Here is a 20,000-nt window from a genome sequence, read left to right on the forward strand (position 1 = left end):
AGTCAGCACCTCCATCCTCTCTGCCACAACCCCCACAGCCTCCACCTCGTTGTCGTTGTACTGCGGACGATCGTCGTGACCAATCAAGTGTCTTGCCTCCTCATCAGAAAGGTTAGTTTGGAATGACTGGCCAACGATTGGATAGCGCCATGCCCGGTAGCGGCTGATGGCGTCTGGGTCGGCTGAGGTCTTCATGAATTTTGAGAAGAGACCCTTAATAAATGTCCGAGCCCCTTCTGGACTCAACTCAGATTGCATGAGGTGGATGCCGGAGTAGCGTTTTCGAATCAGAGCCAGAAACGCTACCAAACGCACCATGTCGTTGTCTGTCAAACCTCTGAATGTGACGTCCATGAGTGGGGTGTTGACCTTGGGCACTGCGACCTTTACCAGGTCATCAAAGGGTAGATCAAAATCAATTTCAAGCCACATGAGGGAAGGAAGTGACTCTGGGGTGAGGCACGCAGCCTTCACAGACTGTGTGTCAGTTACACGCACTCGTAGACATACTAGATTCTGAGTGGTTATGTGTTTGCCGAGGTCATTCAAACAGCGAGAAGACAGACACCCCATGAAGTCCTGCAACACTCCCTTAGTGCCGTACTTCTGAATTGTGTGTATCAATGAATCAGAGTTAGCAGGGTTCCCGAAAGTGAGATGGTTCATGTCTGCAAGGAACATGAAGATGCCGCGCTCAGCCAGCAGACGCGCAACTTGGGGCATCTCAGGTGCCGACTCTCCCCTAGTGACGGTCACCTCTGCCTTCAAGGGACGTATGTGCTCCAGTAGTGCCTCAACTGGATGAAAGCGCATTGCAGAGTCGCTGATATCCCAAACCTTCGTGAAATCAACGTCGGTCACTATATACTTTAGCAGCTCGGGGTAGATATGCGATGAAAACAGGATTCTCAGCGTGTAACTGAACCTGTCTTTGGCCTGGTCCATGTGAAGCACTAAGTTACGAAAAGTCTTATAAGTTGTTTCTCTGGAGGAGTTGTCCCACGCTCAGCAGCCCGCGCCAGGTGACCCGCCACATGGACCACCACTGGATCCTCGTCAGCAATTCCTTTCACCAGAGACTTGATGGGAAGTCCAGCCAGGTTCTGATGGAAGACATTCAAGCCGGTAAGGAACTCCATCAGAGGCTGGGGAAGGGACAGCCACCTGACGCCACAGCAGCCGGCAGACTCTCCCAGCGCAGGGAGCAAATGTTTGGCAGTGACGCCTTTGGATCCTGTTGGAAAAATCTTTCGCGCCTCATACTCAACCTCCGAGGCGTTCATTGGGTACCCAGTCTCAAGGCTTCTTCGGCATAATCCACCCAGAGCAGTCCACCATCTTTCCAGCGCGTTCTCAGGCAGTCCATTTTTCTCCAGAGATTCCGTCATGCAGTCGGTGATGGCCCATAAGAGTTCTGTTTCTGTGGAGACTGTTTCAATCAAACCAGATTTCCAGGCCGCGCAAAACGGTTCAATTAGTCCTTTGAAGCGCAGTACAGCACCTGCCCACCACCAGTTATTCGTGAGCCACGTGGCAAGCTCAAGCAGATGGTCTTCAACCAAGTGGTTCTTGGCAAACTCCAACATCTTATTTTTGTCTAGAGGGGCCAAGCGGTGCTTCTTTACGTTTTGTATCCCCGCTGTCGACAGTGCTTCCTGAGTGTTGGCTGCGTGATAAGGAGTTGTGAGAAGTACCAGGGACATCATCTTCCACTGATTCAGGGCTACCACTGCTTCATCATTCCACCGAGGCAAGAAATCGTCAATGATGACTAGCGTTCTAGTGGTCTCCATCCAGTCCTCACTTTCCGTTAGTCTCTGTCTTGTTTTCTCAAAGATTTGTGTGCTGATCGCCTCCCAGATGTCCATCTCGTCCAACACCGGCCCGGGCAGCACGAACACTCCCTGTCATGAGATGATGCAGCAATTACTACTACTACTACTACTACTACTACTACTACTACTACTACTACTACTACTACTACTACTACTACTACTACTACTACTACTACTACTACTACTACTACTACTACTGCTACTTCCTTTCTTTACCAAGACCACTGTATACGTGAAACATGCTGACATTATATTAATGTTCTTTCATTGCCCAAAAAACCGCATCTTTTAATTATAAATAGTAGTATACTTTTCAATAACGAATTATGTTTAAGAACAGTAACATAAACGAGAAAATATCAATTTGAAAAAGTATTCGTACGTTGAACTGGTTATTAAATTATTCACCTTCATATATGTTTTCGTCTGTTTCCCTTTAAAATAGAAAACAAATCCCGTTTTCATTGACAAATCACACCAATCTTTTTCTTCACGCCTCTCTCAGTTTTACTTTTATGTTTGAAGGCGTGTCCAGCCCTCTCAGCCTGCCTCACCTGGAACTTCTCGTCTTGCAGTAGTGTGCGCGCCAGACTGGACTTGCCCTCTCCTCTGAGTCCTTCGATGACGCACACCGCCCTGCTCGCTGCCTGCACTAAAGCGTGGGGATCCGCCTCCACTGCACGCCTGAAAATGCAGAGTAAAGAACACTGACATATGCATACATTATAAATAAAGTGTTTGATAACCTGATTAACAGATACTTATATTGAAAGAAAGAAGACTTAAAATAATTTCATTGGATGATTGATTGACGCTAAAATGTTAAGAAATCAAGCGATGAATATGAAGATGATATTCAGAGAATTTCAGTACACTACCACACTTCAGTTTCTGTTCGTTGTGTTTGCTTGCTCACCGTGCGTGGTCCACCAGGAGGACTGTGGTTGGTCCGGGTCTGTGGGTGGGAATGACACCATCCTCTGGCGCCATCTGCCTCCACCATTGGGAGTGAGAGAAATATGAAATTAGAATATGTTTATCAAATGTATTTACTTCTGGCAGTAATAGCTACAAGTTCACTGATGAATAAAGGTTTTCCAAAGTATCGTCCTGAGTCATAATACTGTAGGAGTCTCAGCTGCTGAGTCTCGTCAGTAGACTGCAAAACATTCCTGCCACAATAGCGACGCGTCACGGCCGTCTCTCTGCCTCCCTGCAGTGCCATTATGAGCCCGGCACAGATGAATGTGTCCCCAAGGTATCGTCTCCTACGTCAGGCAGAGGAAGTAAAAAAGAAAGTCGGGAGAGGGAACATTATGGAGATGCACATAATTCTCCGTGAAAGACTGCCACCTCATAATCACCTCTCGCTGAATCAACAACTGTATAAATCAAATTCAAACTCAAATTTTGCTGCGCGATGAAGGTTACTCAACAAATCAGCAAGACACTTACAGCTCAGCGGCACTGCCAGGGCGTGGCTCGGTCAGTGAGTGGTGCACCCACCCGACCCTGCCTGTGTGTGTGTGTGTGTGTGTGTGTGTGTGTGTGTGTGTGTTATATTCTCCAAAAATATCAATAAAATGAAAAAAATGGATAAATAAGTAAATGATGATCGTAACTGGAAATCTGTCTAACGTGCCTGCGCTATTCACATCTACATGGGCGAATCCTGGCTTCATGAGTGAGCGTTCCCGGTGACACGTCTCACTCGGGGGAATGCCCTAACATGCCCTTGTGCCAGGAACTCCCTCCTTACCCTTACAGTAGAGGTAATAATAACAATGTTCTTTTTCACACCTCGCCTTGTCTGTCACTCTTCAATCACCAACAACAATAATAGAACCACCACCACCATCAACAACAACAACAACAATAACAATAATAATACATCAGAATTATAGTGAAATTTGAATCTGGAGAGTCTCTTCGTATTCAGTTCCAGCCCAGCCCTGTGACGTCCCACTTCACGGGGAAATGTTACCTTGTCTCCTTTCTTTGTGTATAGAACGGGATGGCCGGTGACTGACATTTCGGAGAGGCCAAAGAGTTATGGATGAATAAAGATATGTGGGTGTGGCTCTCTCTCTCTCTCTCTCTCTCTCTCTCTCTACTTCGTATATCATAGCCATGAATACCTTTTCTTCCTTTTCTCTTCTTGCTGGATACTCTTATAGATGATTACGATCTTTAATCCATCTCCTCCTCCTTCCTCCTATTCTTTTTCTTCCTCTTTATCGTCCAAGCTCCACTACTGCTACTACTGATGTTTTTGTCATTGCTTCTACTGCTGCTGCTGCTGCTGTTACATGCCACCATTATTATAGTACAATATAAACGTTTCTTACGAGTGGTGGTATAAAAATGGTGGTGATAGTAGTAGTAGTAGTAGTAGTAGTAGTAGTAGTAGTTGTTGTTGTTGTTGTTGTTGTTGTTGTAGTCTGTAGTAGTAGTAGTAGTAGTAGTAGTAGTAGTAGTAGTAGTAGTAGTAGTAGTAGTAGTAGTAGTAGTAGTAGTAGTAGTAGTAGTAGTAGTAGTAGTAGTAGTAGTAGTGGTGTATTTTTCTCAATCCTGGACCTAAATTTATATATATACATATTCTACGCGAGTATATTTCAAGAAACACATTATCAAGGGCAGTAGTGTTTGTCATCTTTGTTATAACCCTTATGCCACGTATATTCCTTTATTATGCCACTTACCAGCTTCCTCCCCAAAAAAAAAAAAAAAAAAAAAAAAAAGCTCATCCTTCGAACCGGATTCGAACCAGTGACCTATGGATATCTGCTCTATGTGCCAACTACAGTCCACCGCTCTACCAACTGAGCTATCGAAGGAATGGATGATAAGGGCAAAAGGGAAAAACATGATAATTAAAGATATGAGAAAACTGGGAATTGGGTACGATTAGACTATTATATTTACATTAGGAAGGGTCTATGGAGGTCATGAGATTAATGGCCGCAGTCTTCACTATTTTACTCCCCCATAAGATCTTGAAGCTGTAAAAAAAAAAAAAAAAAACCCACCAAACAGTAAGCAGAATGAATATGGAAACACGTCCTGGTACTGAAGGAGTTAATACGCATAACCATATTGATGACAGTTTTTATGGTGATGACGACGAAATGATAATAATGGTTACAAAAATTCATATAAACGCTATTATTATTATTAGTTTTCATGTGTTTATTGATATGGTGACAACTTTCATTAAGTATAGTACCACTGAAAGAATCTCTCTCTCTCTCTCTCTCTCTCTAGCAGATGTGAACCGAATATACGTCTCTCTTAACCTACCTCAAGAATATCAGATGAACGGAGTTAAACCCTGTCTCTTTGTGTGTGTGTGTGTGTGTGTGTGTGTGTGTGTGTGTGTGTGTGTGTGTGTGTGTGTGTGTGTGTGTGTGTGTGTGTGTGTGTGTGTGTGTGTGTGTGTGTGTGTGTGTGTGTTTTATGAACTGAGCTATCATACTTCTACAGCAATATTATTATGTGTCACAGCTCAGTAGGAATGAAATTTATATCTATTCCCCCTGTGTTCCCCGTCTCTTTCTCCCCCTCCCCTCTCTCTCTCTCTCTCTTGCCCGACTCACCTTACGCAGAGGCAGCAGTAAACACTCCCGAGAGTTCTTCCCTGGTTTGTATATCTGTTCCCTTTCTTCCTTGCTCTATGTTCCTCCCTGTCCCAGCGTCCCTTTTCTGTTCGCACCTTACACACGCCTCGCCAATCCGCCAGTCCCTCTCTCTCTTTCTCTCTCTCTCTCTATCTCCCTCTCTCCCCTTCTCACCACACGAGACAGCAAGCAGCTCAACAGTCACGTCTCTACCCGCCTCGCCTAGAAGGGAATGTGTCAGGCTGAAAATACCCTCGCCAGTGCTAGGTAGTGCCGTCTTGCTCTACTATCTCCATCCCACCTCCACTACCACGTGACTCACACACAACATTGACCGAGGCTGCCAAGGCGGGTCCGCGTGTGACATTGATGGGGCCAGAGTGTGTGTGTGTGTCTGTGTGTGTTTGTATGGTGGGGGAGGGTTCGGCAGATAAGAGAGAGAGAGAGAGAGAGAGAGAGAGAGAGAGAGAGAGAGAGAGAGAGAGAGAGAGAGAGAGCGTTGTTGTTGTTGTTGTTGTTGTTGATGGTGTTATTGTTAATGGTGTTGCTGTTGTTGTTGTTGTCGTTATTGTTGTTGTTGTTGTAGATGTTATTATTGTTGTTATTATTGTTGCTGTTATTGTTGCTGCAATTGCTGCTCTTGTTGATGAAGACGTTGATAAGAAAAAAATAATTGCAGTTGAGAGAGAGAGAGAGAGAGAGAGAGAGAGAGAGAGAGAGAGAGAGAGAGATTGCCATGGCGGTGAATTTATAACCGAACACTTCCAAAGATTAAAAACAGCATAGTAGTGAGCGGAAAGGTGCTCGAGGCTGTGGATGAAGAAAAACATGCAGGTGGTGATGGTGATGGATGGTGACGATTGCCTAGCGGTTTGTCTACAATTGTGATGGAGGAGCAGTTCCGGGATCGAGCCATGACAGTGATGACCATTTTCCGTTTGTCGAGTGGTTTGGATCCTGCGCTTTAAGTGCCATAATCTTGATTCCGACTACATCGTTTTGAGCGCCAAGAGATAAAGTGGGTCTAAAAAAGGTGCGTTCCCAAATGGCATGATTTTAACGTGTGTCCTGATAACTCATACTTTCTTTTCCTTTATCAATGTCTGTGGCATCCGTGGTTTAATATCTAAATTCGTCTCTTGCGCCACGCCTTGTTTTGCTTCCTGCCTTTGAGCTTACCAAGGCGGAAGTGTTTATGGCATTCTAATTATGATAACTGGCTAAGTCTGTCCTGCGCAAAATTGTTCGTCAAAAACTCATTAATCCGTTTTTATAGAACGTACATTAACCCTTTCCGTACTGGGGAAACATTTTTACCTTGAGTTTTCAGTACTATTAGACCATTTTATTGACATTAGGACGGAACTACGGAGATCACAAGATTAATGGCCACAGTCTTTACTATTTTAATTCTCACATACATTTCTGAAGCTGTATAGAATTACCAAGTAGTAAGCAGAATTGATATGAAAATGCGTCACGGTACTGAATGGGTTAAAACACGGACAGCACAGTGCAGAATGAATCAGGGTTGGAGAAAAATTATATCTCGCTGTGTTCAATATTAACGTGCACATTAGAAAGCAGGGCAGCACGGGACAGCCAGCAGTGTGACGCAATTGTCTGTACTCAGTTACCTGCTTGCGAGTGGCACAGCAGCACACCGGCAATGCTCACAGTTCCACCCAATCAGAATTTTCAGTGCAAGGCAGAGTACTGTATGATGTTGGTGTTCCTGACCACATGAAGGGAAACAATAAAAGCAGTGTGTGTAATCACGATGCAAACACTGTTATTAAATGAATATTAAGGATTTTATTCCAAGTAGATCTTTCTATGTAATAAAAACTTTGTATATAGCGTGCTTGAATTTGAACTTGAATGTGTACGAATATAACTTTCATCTCTGCGTTCACTCTGAAATGCAGGAGACAGTAAACCAAAACGAGAAACATCGAACCAATATAAGGCGAGACAGACCATACCATCTGAACATTTGCTTCATTCACCACGTACTCTTTCACACGTGGCTCTCTCCATGACAAACATCACACAATACTAAAATTTCCTCGATCTTCATTTTCCGAGTCGTAGTCTGTCTGAATTATGGTAATGTTTTGGCGACAGTCTCAAGAAATTTGTCCCAGACTTTTAGTTAACTCTTCTTATCTTTAACATCTTCAATACTGGGGCACATTTTTACCTTGAGATTTATTTACGATTAGGCCATCTTATTGACATTAGAAAAGGTCTATGGAGGTCAGAAGGATAATAGGCACAGTCTTCACTATTTTAATCCCCTACATAAGTTTCCGAAATCACCAAATAGTAACCAGAATGAATATTGAAACGCGTCATGGTACTGAAGGGGTTAAGGGAACAGGCAATCAAGTGGACCTTTTTAATTTTTATTGCCCTTGGTCAGTTTGCCCTCTTGCATAAAAAAAAAAGGGTCACAGTGCAAACCTACGTAATGCTTTTCAGAGGGCACTCCACCCCAACACTGTACTGTGATAAGCTCCTGTGCCATGTCCTGATATGCTGCGCTGCGTGTCAATGTCCGCCAACATATTCTCTTTGGCATGGGGTCATACATCCCGCGTCTTATAAATATTCCTCGCAAGCACAGCCTCAACTCTGCCTGCTCCTGTACCGCCAAAGATAGAACAGAAAGCTGCAGTAACGGTGACTATATTGAATCATTACAGTAGTAGTAGTAGTAGTAGTAGTAGTAGTGGTATTATTATCATTACTATTTTCATTATTATTATTATTATTATTATTATTATTACTATTATTATTATTATTTTTACTATTATTATTATTATTATTATTATTATTATTATTATTTCTACTATTACTATTATTGTTATTATTATTATCATCACTATTATTATTATTATCATTATTATTATCATTATCATTATCATTATTATCATTATCATTACTATTATTATTATTATTAGTAGTAGTAGCAGTAGTAGTAGTAGTAGTAGTAGTAGTAGTAGTAGTAGTAGTAGTAGTAGTAGTAGTAGGAGGAGGAGGAGGAGAAGGAGGAAGGAGAGCTAATAATAATAATAACAATTGACAACAAAATAACAACTAGAATATTCTCAAGCGGGCATGACCTTCAACAAGTGACGCACGCTGCTTCTGCCCCTGTACAAATTATACATTATATGGTACCTCAAATTCTTAAGACACTGCGAACACTCTCAAAATAATCCCCACCCACTATACACACACACTACACACACACACACACACACACACACACACACTACGGGCAATATTTACGAGGCACTTTCAACAAATACATTGCTTTAAATAGTGTTGCGGAAGGTTAAGAAGGATGTTTCGCTTTGTTTGCAGCTATTGACGTTTTCAAGAGAGAGAGAGAGAGAGAGAGAGAGAGAGAGAGAGAGAGAGAGAGAGAGAGAGACCCTTTCTACATATCAATCTAACTGACCTTTCATCTCTCCAACAGATTCTCCTTCCTCCTCTACATAAAACTGCTTTCCTTTATTTCACTCCCTGATCAGCAGTTTCTCGAGGACATTCCATATTTCACTGCATTCTATCCTTTCGATCCCTGCATCATCATTTTTCTAACTCCACCCAAGTAGTCGATGATAATGATGAAAAGGAAGATAGAAATTGGTGCATTTGAATCTCACGAGTGGTAGGTAGAAAGAAAACGGACCTCAGAGTGACGGATGTAGCGAGAGGATGAAAAGTTTGTGGCTATCAATAAGGAAATCTTAGTGTGGCAGTGAGAGAGAGGGAGTGACTGGTGGAGATGCTAATCCGAGAGTAAAAAGTAGTGCCAGTAATGGAGTAATTGGTGAGTGAGTAAGGAATGCTTGAGTATTTCCTTTTCTTCGCTTTTTCTCCCTTTCACGAGAGGTAACTGAACTTGACCAGCTTCCTCCTCTTAGTTCATTGACCTCACCCTATTTCCAACTTCCTCCACTCACCTATTTCATTGACGTCATCGCTCTTGTAGTTTTCTCGATATTTTTCGTACTCACGCATGAAAGTACGCGAGATATATCGGATGGACACATGATATAGAAGTCGTGAATGATGTGAAAGGAAAGGGAAAGGAGATGCACATTAAAAATAGAAACCTGTAATTTACATTTTTAGAAAGTAGATCAGCTTTTCTGTGCTGGATAAGACACGTGTGGAGAATCTTCCAGTCTCCATACTTCAAAGAATGAATCACAATAGTCCTTATGATATGTCATATGTTATAACGGAACAACCGCACGAGAACCAATCATCGTTGTGTAGTTAGTGTCAGCTTGATGTATTTCTTGCAACACTTTGGTCCGTATTCAGAAACACTCTAATCCCTCTCTCACCATGACTGTTTTCAAAAGTTATAGGAATGATTAGAGAAGATCCCAAGAATCTTGTTGATATTTAACTAAAAACATAGAAAAAAAAAACAGTTTTGAAATTGTCACTTCAACTAGAGACTTTGAAAACAGTGGAGATGTGGCGCGTAAGTGTTTCAGAATACGTTCCATAATCTGCAATGATTGCATCATAAATAACTATCAAATAATTCAATTAGCTCTTAACTATAACGAGAATACCAGACGAAGACGAATCATTACCAAAGTGAGGCACAAATTCGACATATCCTTAGCTTAACACTACACTGTATCACCACGACCTCGTAAACGCAATCACCCTCACATCTCAATCAGAGGCTTTGGTAGGCATAGAACAGTACAAAGAAGAATCAAGCAAAGAAAAGACAAAATATAACTCATGATCCTTTGTTTTCCTCCCTAACACGTCTTGGTGCAGCGTCCTCAAAATTACATAGTTATAGAAAGCTGTCCTGCCTCTCACACAGACACGTTTAAGAGTCACGCATCGAAAGACGAACACAGAGGATGAAGGAAAAAAAATCTGATACTCTTAAGATCACAAAATTGATCGATAATTTTCCATTTCAGTATGTATATCAAGGACGGAGAAAATGTGATTGAAAAGCATGAATTCAACATGTCACAAAGATAAAGAAAATGAACTTGCAGAAGTCTATACCTCCGAGATAATTGTAAGGAAAGTCACCAGTCTCATTTCCTTTTAGTACATGAAAATTATGGAAACAAAATTTAAGAAGACATGGAAAGAAAAATCTTCAATATCAGCTGTCACTAGAACGAAACATCAAAATATAAATCAATCTATTCTAAAAACAGGAAAAAATGACAAACAAAATATTCACAATAACAAGAAAAAAAAAAGTCAACTTTAGCTACTTCTAGATAAGGAACTGGAACATGGAAAACTCCTGAACCTTAATCTAACAAATTCTAAACAAAATAGAACATAAAAAAAAAACACCTGAATTTAACTTATTTCTATCATAAAACCAATACTAAATACAAACTAGCAACCTACCATAACACACACACACACACACACACACACACACACACACACACACACACACACACACACACACACAAACACACACAAAAAAAAAAAAAACCTTACATTACACCATTACCCGGGCCTCGGCAACCCCCACATCTGCTGGTGGTTCCATTCCTCTCGATCTTCGGCCATAGGAGACCAATCGTTGTCTGGGAAGTAATCAGGCATGGGAAGGAGTATCTGGAGGAGCACCCCGCACACCATCAGGGCACCGAACAGCCCTAGTGAAATCCAGCGGCAATACTTCTCCCACCTTTCCACCTCCAGGTTACGCAAGACTAGGACACCAACCAGAACTCCCGCCACTGCCCCGCCAAAGTGCGCCATGTGCCCGGTCTGCAAACGGGAAGGATCGGGAGAAAGAAATGAAAGTGTGAAGGGAAAATATAGTGTATGATGGAAAGGAAGAGCTAAGAAACAAAGCTCTACATATTTTTTTTCTCCTCTATCCTTTCATATACAAACTTCATGGTAAGTCGATGCCAGAAGGAAAAATATTTAATTGTCACTCCAAATTATCAAGAAAACGTTGATTTTTTCTAAATAACAGAGAGAGAGAGAGAGAGAGAGAGAGAGAGAGAGAGAGAGAGAGAGAGAGAGAGAGAAAGGAAAGAATGTGTGTGTGTGTGTGTGTGTGTGTGTGTGTGTGTGTGTGTGTGTGTGTGTGTGTGTGTGTGTGTGTGTGTGTGTGTGTGTGTGTGTGTGTGTGTGTGTGTGTGTGTGTGTGTGTGTGTGTGTATGTTTCACTGTTTGATCTGCTGCAGTCTCTGACGAGACAGCCAGACGTTACCCTACGGAACGAGCTCAGAGCTCATTATTTCCGATCTTCGGATAGGCCTGAGACCAGGCACACACCACACACCGGGACAACAAGGTCACAACTCCTCGATTTACATCCCGTACCTACTCACTGCTAGGTGAACAGGGGCTACACGTGAAAGGAGATACACCCAAATATCTCCACCCGGTGTGTGTGTGTGTGTGTGTGTGTGTGTGTGTGTGTGTGTTACAGAATACTCCTGGAAGATGAGGGCTGCGTGGAAGCTTACTGCGGTGACATCCGAGGAGTAGGTGTCCCAAATGGCATATCCCAAGTCTGCACTCATCACCACCAAGATCAAGAGCAGCTGCATGAGCGGGTACTCCATCGATGACCAATTCTGCAGGGGGATACCACGTGAATCAGTGATCGAACGTGCTTTTCAACTGAGTGGCTAACTGAGTGTTCTTATCTGACTGTCTTGCAAATACGATAAGACTGTATTCTGAAACACTTCGCCACACGTCCATTACTTTCAAAAGGGTCTAGTTGAAGTTATGTGCTTTTAGGTGTTTTTATGTGTTAACAAGATTTTTACATTATCTAAGAGGAAAAAAAGTCTTTGGAACCAGACTAATCATCTCTATGACCTGTGAAAATAGTTATGGAGAGAGAGTAAAGCGTTTCTGAATCCCGAGGTGAGGTCAGTCGATAAATTTGCTGACTGACTTATGAAAAAGAACATTAGACTAAATAATGCAATGACTCAGTTTACCAGTAAGTGTTTGCAGCCGTTTACTATGGCATACAACCTTCCTGACATCCCAGCGGCTCACCAGAACTCACCAGAATTAAGTTACTGAGATGGGCGTATTCCACCGCGTACACGCCCCCTGACGCCCCGGCCAGGTAGTAGGAGGGCATGTAGAGAGAGTTGGCCAGAGCTCCCGCCGCCACTCCCGCTAAGTAGATGAGGATGATACGCCAGCTGTGCACCATTTCCAGCAGTACACCCAATAACAGCTGCACCAGAATATTGTTGACCAGGTGCACCCAGCTGAGCAGAAAGTCACGGAATGCAGAGAGAAAAACCGAAGCCATATACGATTTTTTTTTATGTAAAAGGGGAAAACCGGCCAAGAATAAGATAAAATAAAAAAATCCCCACTTAGTTGCCAGTTCCCTTGCCAAAAGAAAAGGATAAATGAATGGCGGTATAATATACATAAAATTGGGAAAGCTACAAAAAATCATCAGATCTACTTTTGCCGGTCTATGTGTAAAATGTGTCTGCGTATATTCACCTTTCATCCTCAGCTATATATGATTTTGATCTTGACTAAAGTGTGTGTGGCAGAGAACATATTAATGGTACTGGACGTGCATGTGTGCGTGAGCCTCACCCGGAGTGTATGAGGGCGTAGGTGAGGAAGCGCCAGGCCTGATAGCGGCGGCGGGGGTTGAAGACCAGCGGCGAGTAGGTGGGACACGGCCCGCTGCCTGTGGTGGGGAGCTGCATGTCCACCGCGTAGATGATGAACGTTATGATCTGTGCGACGTGAGGAGGGAGGGTAAGGGAGAGTGATGGGAGGGAAAAAAAGAACTAATGAACGGGAAGACAGAAGAGTGAGAGACAATGGATGAGGCAGAGAAATGGGAGGAGGAAGAATGGGAACGGAGGGCAGAGAAATAATTGAAAGGAAAACAGTGGAGTGAGAGGACAATGAGAAATGACGTAAAGAACAGAGAAGTCAATTAAAAGATAAAGAAAATAACTGAAATAGATACACCACTGAATCAAATGATGGGAATAAAAGACGAATGGAGGACAAATCTAAAAGGCACGAAATAACAAGGCAAAGAAAATGAAAGGAAAACAAAGCATAGCCAAATAAATAATACCACTGAATGAAATGGTCGGTGGAGGAGACGAATGGAGGAAGAGGAGGACAAATCGGGCAGAGACGGAATAACAAGCCAAAGAAAATAAAGGGAAAATAATAAAGGAAGAAATTAAAACCTAAATAAAGAAAGCAGAGACAATATAAACGATGCCGGTGAATGAAATGGGTACGTTCATCTGAAGAGTCAAGAGTCTAGGGCACCGCACCACGTACCTCAGATAGGGTTATGAGCAGCATGAAGAGCGGAGGTGGCCAACACGAATATTCCTCAATGTAGCGGCGATTCTCAAGGGACTTAGCGTTGCGAGGTAGGACAGCCAAGGCACCGCGACGCAGCACTGTGGCGCCGCGGAATTTTGCGTGTTTGACTCTCACCTGCGGAAGAGACAATTAAAGAAAAGGTATAGTAACTTATTTTCATTTAACTTTGTTCAGTATAGAGAGGTTAAGATACATTTCTTGGCCCTGTTTCTATACCCACAACTATTTAATTTTCTCTATATCTCTATGATCTCAGTTTACCGAAGCAGTCATTTCAAAATGCGTAAATATCAAGAAAGACGATGGTAGAGCAAACTATTACCGGGCTTGTCATGGCATATGTGATCTCAAGTACTTACAAATCTCAGAAACTCGTTGTACTCAATATACCCGTCCCTGTTGGTGTCTGCTCTTCGTATGGTGGTCTGGCATTTCTCCAGTAGATCAATCACTGCTCTGTTCGGGAGGTCGTCTACTGCCTGCGCATTCATAAGCCACTCGCTGAGGCGGGAGGGGTGCACTAGCTCGCTGCGGTAAGACACGTAGTACAAGAGGCAGTCCCTTGCGTACTCCCGCGGCAAGATCCATGACCATTTGAAGTCCAGCGAGTTCGGGGATGCCTTCACGTAGTTCACCAGGTTCTCCCAAGCGCGGAAGATTGCCTGAGGGAGGAGGAAGTGTAGTTGATGGATTAGTTTATTTCAAAGGTGGCAATGGGATCATGATGAGGTACTGCAGGATGAGGGGTCTACCGATATAAACCTCAAAACAAGACTCAACCTCTTCAAACCTATGACTCGTCTCCATATTCATTCTACTTACTATTTTGTGATTTTATACGACTTCAGATTCTTATGTGGGGATTAAAATAGTGAAGACTCTGGCCATTAATCTTCTGACCTTCATAGACCCATTCTAATCTAAATAAAATCGTTCAATCATACCCGAAAGTCATGATAAAAAATGCGTTCCAGTACTGAAGGGGTTAAAACCAGGAATGAATAAATAAACTAACGTATATACAATCTTTCATCATACAAACACGTATAACAACAACAAATGTAAACAATAAACACACATCCCTTTGCCACTCAACTAAATATCGTCCTTCAAACTCACTAGCATTCAATAAACGAGCAAAGGCGTCCCTCAAATAACGAAATAGCCTCACCTCCTCATCAGGCTGTGGGGTCAAGTCCTGGATGTCAAGAGCTACCCGTGCCAAGACGCCGCGCTCCCAGGACCCTTGATGCAGCTCATTCTCGTACTGCAATTGATGATGATGATGATGATGATGAGATACATAGATAAATAGATAGATAGATAGATAGATAGACAGATAGACAGATAGATAGATAGATAGAACAAAAGAAGGAAAGAAAGAAAAAATAGAAAAAATAAAAAAGAATAAAAGAAAGAAAAAGAAAAAAAAAGAAAAAAAAGAAAAAGAAAAAAAATAAATAAAAGAAAGAAAGAATGAAAATAGAGAGAAAGAAAAAAAAGAAAGAAAGAAAGAAAAAGAAAAAAAAAAAAGAAAAAGAAAAAGAAAGAAAAAGAAGAAAAAAGAAGAGAGAGAGAGAGAGAGAGAGAGAGAGAGAGAGAGAGAGAGAGAGAGAGAGAGAGAGAGAATATTGTAGTCTAATACAGTAAAATCAACTTGTCTAGTTTATAATTCATATATTCATTGCTACCTAAAATTACTTATAGAAAAAAAATAATCATGTTTAGCGTCTGTACCTAATCTCCTACTTACATAATCTCTAAATTCTGCATATTCCACGTAGCCTTTGCCTGTCTTGTCGGCGGCCCGTAACACCTGCACGGCCTTGGGTATCGCCTGGTGGTTGTTGGTGGAGGGACGGATTCTGTTCTGGAGGTTTTCAAGGCTGACTTTACCGCGACCTTCATCCAGGCGGTACCACACATCGCGCCAGTCGCTAAAACCCTCCACGCTCTTCGGTGGCTGCAGCGGCGGAGAGAGAAGCGTGCAGGATGTGAAAAGAATGATAGAAAAAGCAGTTACTACAATATTACTTCTGCTTTTCTCAGCGAGAGGGACACTGGGCTAAGGTAACAAAAGAACGAAAAGGAGGAAAAAGAGGACTCACTGATGTGCCAGTCTCTAAATAAATGTCAAAAATGATTATTCACAATTAGAGGATAATGCCTTGAAACCTCTCTCTTCGAACTATTACTACTACTGCTACTGCTACTACTACTACTGCTACTGCTACTACTACTACTACTACTACTACTTCTACTACTACTACTACCACTATTACTACTACTACATAATTATTACCAGAGATTAAAATTAGAAGGGTGATGTCCTGTGCATTTGTCGTGGTGACATATGCATGACAGTGACACCTCACAATCATGAGTCACAGATACTTCATGTTCCCAGACCTCGTGTGTGTGGGGTGTGCGGGGGAGTATGGGTGGGAGCGTGTATGCTATTTACTTTGGCTTTCCCTATGATAGATTAGACCGATTATTTACTGCATTTCATATCCTCTACCGATACAATAGTAATAAACACTGAGAATGAGCTCCTACGTGTTCGCTGCCCACGTGCTATAAAGAAGACACACCGCACTAACAATACTTTATGGTATAGGTAAAATTAACCTCAATTTAAGAGAAGTAAACTTGATTAATGGCAGAAAAATAGTAACACATTCAGGGATTTAAGTACATCGAGGCTATGATCGTACACTACTTAACACATACACACAAACACGCACACACAATACACAACACCAGTAGGACAAAGAAACAAATGTGCTTTCGCTTCTAGGTGTAATAAAGAACCAAAATGTTTATAAACTCACCTTACTTTCCTTTTCCTCCATTTGTATGAGCGGTATTTCTTCCTCACCACTAGACATCCTGTTTTGCTACTTTCCTCACTTGACAATCATGGGACCAAAGAAACGGTGCATAATAATAGTGTCAATACTGATTATTTTGGAGACTGATGTTAATTGGAAGAAAATTGATAGTTATATGGATTTAAGTTGATATCAGTTTTTTTTTTTTTTATTTGTAAATATGCTTTTCTTCTTAGTGTCCGTTTCACAATGCCTTCACTTTGTCTCTTTTTGTTTTCGTTTCTTCCTTCCTATAACTTAATTTCATGCCGCACGAAATTTCTAGAGTGTTGTGTAGGTAAATCTAGACTACACTCAATGTGGACAATACTTTTCCTGTTATCTGTTTTACCCTGGAAGAAAATAAATATAAATAACCTAACTATTTATTCAGTCAACACAACGTAATTTCATACACCAACACACCCACCCACACACACACACACACACACACACACACCTTAAGAAAAGTTACAATTAGTTACAACACTCATTCATTTATTCTCAGTATTTTCGGCATATCGTCCACATCGCCTTCAGTATTTTTTTTCTTTTTCGGAGTAACTGAACGAGAAACACCCTCCTCTTATCGACTCTCAGAGGAGGAGGAGGAAGGTTTGCGTGGCGTACATCAGACAAAGTGATTGGTGTTGGCTACGACGGACTTGGCTGGTCACTGCAAACGGACCTGAACAAGCCACACCGTACCAACTCTTCGTCCTCTGCGTCCTCACCTTGAAAGTGACGGACAGCAGGCACGTGACTCACTCATAAACACATCGCAGACACCTACAATAGATCTAAGGCACCGAAATAGCCGAGTTTAAACCATCTCACCATCTTCAATACACGTGGCTAAGGATTGCTCACCCCATCTCGCACCTATGAGACTAAAGAATTACCTAATATGTCATTGTGAGGTGCTAAATTTTGAAACTCTTATGTGCCGCATCTCCATAACTTGCTAACTCCGCTAGTTTAAGTGGCACTGGTTTTTAAGGATGCTTTTTACGCTTCGAGTGACTGAATAACAAGATTTCTACGTTATTAACAGAGAGAGAAATACGCAAGCTTGTGTTCCGTCCTTCTGTACCACACTGGCGAATTCAGACAAGAATAATAACCACCACCATGAGTCATTTCCGCCGACACACACACACACACACACACACACACACACACACACACACACACACACACAAACACACACACACACAATAAACCCTGTCATGAAATGGTTTAGTTTCAAGGTTCAATGGTGACTTTTCCCGGACAGCACTGCTCTGAACTGCCTTCCTCTTACCGTCACTAGTTTTCTTCGCTCCATCTAAACATACGAGGATGTTCTAAAACACTTTTGCGCCGCACTTCCACTCCACTACATTCAAAATGCTTTTCGTTCAAGTTACACCGCTTTTATGAGCACTTTACGGTTCTAGTGACAGATTTATCACGATTTATGTATTCTTAACAGAAAAAACTCTATTGAAAACCTTGCTTACCATCTCAGTGTCCTTCAAGATTCGTCGTGATGAGAGAGCAGAGGCTTTCTGAACACTCTGCATATGAACCCAGGTAAGAAACATTGCCTTGACACAGGAAGAGGCGTATCATCCCTCACGGAGACAAGTGATAAAGATAATTCGACTAACCGACGCGAATGAGAATAGGCGTGGATCGGAAAAGGCTGTACAACGAGTGATCTGGAAAACTATGAGTAGGTAGTCCACTTCTGCTGACGACGATGATTCCAGAATTCACCCTTGATTGACTACAATTTTACTGAACGAACAATAATGCTAGTACGTTTTAATCACTCACTAGCTCCTTCTACTGTTCGATAACTTGAATTATGCTCTAATCCTGCACCAGATTTTGTTATTAAGCCCTTCAGTAACATGACTATTTGGTGATCTTATACAGCTTCAGAAACTCATGTAGGGGATTAGAATAGTGAAGACTGGTCATTAATCTTCTGACCGCCATAGGCCCTTCCTAATGTCAATAAAATCGTCTAATCATATCCAAACTCCGGTTAAAAATGTGTCCCAGGACAGGAATTAGGACAATTGAAAGGAAATAACAGTAATTTCCTATGATAATGAAGATCTTAATGTTTACATTGTTCCTTTAGAGTTCCGGGTATGGCCACTCATTACACCCATATTGTACTCGCTGTTGCCTGTCATCCTCAAAACACTTCCTCTTACTGAATATCATGAGTATGTTATATACTTTCACAGGAAACAAGTTTAGTGTCACTTTCTATTTCATGTTGCAGAAATATAATTAACAGGATCGCTACTCTGTACACTTAGCTGGTCACTAATTTTACTTGAGTGTTCCGAAGACGACAGTATAGAAGTGTTTCCTCTTTCAAGAATAAATTGTCTTTTCTATTGGCAATACTTTTAAAATATAGAAGCGATAGCACATTTGCATACGGTGTGTGTGTGTGTGTGTGTGTGTGTGTGTGTGTGTGTGTGTATTCATGATCGTCTGCTGGTGGTCACCTGCTGGTCACCCAGCCAGCCTTCCCATTATAGAGCGAGCTCAGAGTTCATAGACCGATCTTCGGGTAGGACTGAAACCATACCATACTCCACACACCGGGAGAGCGAGGCCATAACCCTCAAATTACATCCCGTACCTACTTGCTGCTAGATGAACAAGGGCTACACACTAAGGGCTAGCCCATTTGCCTTGCCCGCCAGGGATTCAAAACCGGGCCTTCTCGGTTGTGAGCCGAGTATGCTAACCACTACACTACGCGTGTGTGTGTGTGTGTGTGTGTGTGTGTGTGTGTGTGTGTGTGTCGTCACAACAGTTTCAACAATGTCTTTGATGAACGTTCTCAGGCACACGACAGTTCCGTCCTGCTTCACTTACCAAGCTTGACTGAGTCCTCATGACCATTGCAACACTTCTCAGGCTCAAGGAATCAGGATTTTCTCGGCCATGTCAATAAATGCACACCTGGGAACTATGCTATGTATGTCAAAGATACAAAAGACCGAAAGTTTCACCTATCGCGTTCACAATGAGCACTCTACAAGTCTTTCTTCCTCAGCATCCCCCACTCAGCGATTGCTCTGATTTGTAATGCTTGTAAGGAATGGACTGGGGAGTGTAGTGTTCAGATACCACCGGTTTACCGCCCCCCCTCCTCGCTTCCTCCAGTCTTTTGTCTTTTTCGTCGCCAGCACGACCAAGTGAAGAGCGTGCATACACAGGAAATGGGGGAAAAAAATGGTGGGGTAAGCACTATACACGCACGCAACACTACAAAC

At 42.2% G+C, this 20,000-nt stretch overlaps 2 protein-coding genes and 1 non-coding gene across 13 annotated transcripts in view; all 3 read right to left on the reverse strand.

Moving 5' to 3' along the window:
* Window positions 1–5,753, reverse strand: part of LOC123503741 — a 6,955-nt gene extending 1,202 nt beyond the window's left edge. Inside the window, 5 exon segments of the mRNA XM_045253736.1 lie at window positions 1–965; window positions 968–1,904; window positions 2,390–2,519; window positions 2,752–2,825; window positions 5,432–5,753. The exon segment at window positions 1–965 is cut by the window's left edge and continues 1,202 nt beyond it. Coding sequence (XP_045109671.1) covers window positions 1–965; window positions 968–1,904; window positions 2,390–2,519; window positions 2,752–2,825 — 2,106 coding nt within the window. The 5' untranslated portion in view covers window positions 5,432–5,753.
* Trnay-gua lies at window positions 4,582–4,672 on the reverse strand. The gene is given in 2 exon segments: window positions 4,582–4,617; window positions 4,636–4,672. It is a non-coding gene; the product is annotated as a tRNA-Tyr (tRNA).
* A 2,123-nt stretch (window positions 5,754–7,876) lies between the features above and the next one.
* Window positions 7,877–20,000, reverse strand: part of LOC123503680 (rhomboid-related protein 1-like) — a 12,228-nt gene continuing 104 nt past the window's right edge. For 4 of the 11 annotated variants that reach the window (XM_045253653.1, XM_045253657.1, XM_045253654.1 and 1 more), the window contains exons 2-10: window positions 16,672–17,063; window positions 15,591–15,800; window positions 15,009–15,104; window positions 14,197–14,499; window positions 13,790–13,951; window positions 13,076–13,221; window positions 12,519–12,729; window positions 11,962–12,072; window positions 9,569–11,248 (exon numbers count right to left, since the gene is read on the reverse strand). In XM_045253653.1, the coding sequence (XP_045109588.1) occupies window positions 10,982–11,248; window positions 11,962–12,072; window positions 12,519–12,729; window positions 13,076–13,221; window positions 13,790–13,951; window positions 14,197–14,499; window positions 15,009–15,104; window positions 15,591–15,800; window positions 16,672–16,728 (1,563 nt within the window). In that variant the 5' untranslated portion in view covers window positions 16,729–17,063 and the 3' untranslated portion in view covers window positions 9,569–10,981. The other 7 variants (XM_045253648.1, XM_045253650.1, XM_045253655.1 and 4 more) reach the window with 7 other exon arrangements.

Source organism: Portunus trituberculatus, chromosome 14 (genome assembly GCF_017591435.1).
Source record: "Portunus trituberculatus isolate SZX2019 chromosome 14, ASM1759143v1, whole genome shotgun sequence".
In the NCBI taxonomy this organism is placed as follows: Eukaryota; Metazoa; Arthropoda; class Malacostraca; order Decapoda; family Portunidae; genus Portunus; species Portunus trituberculatus.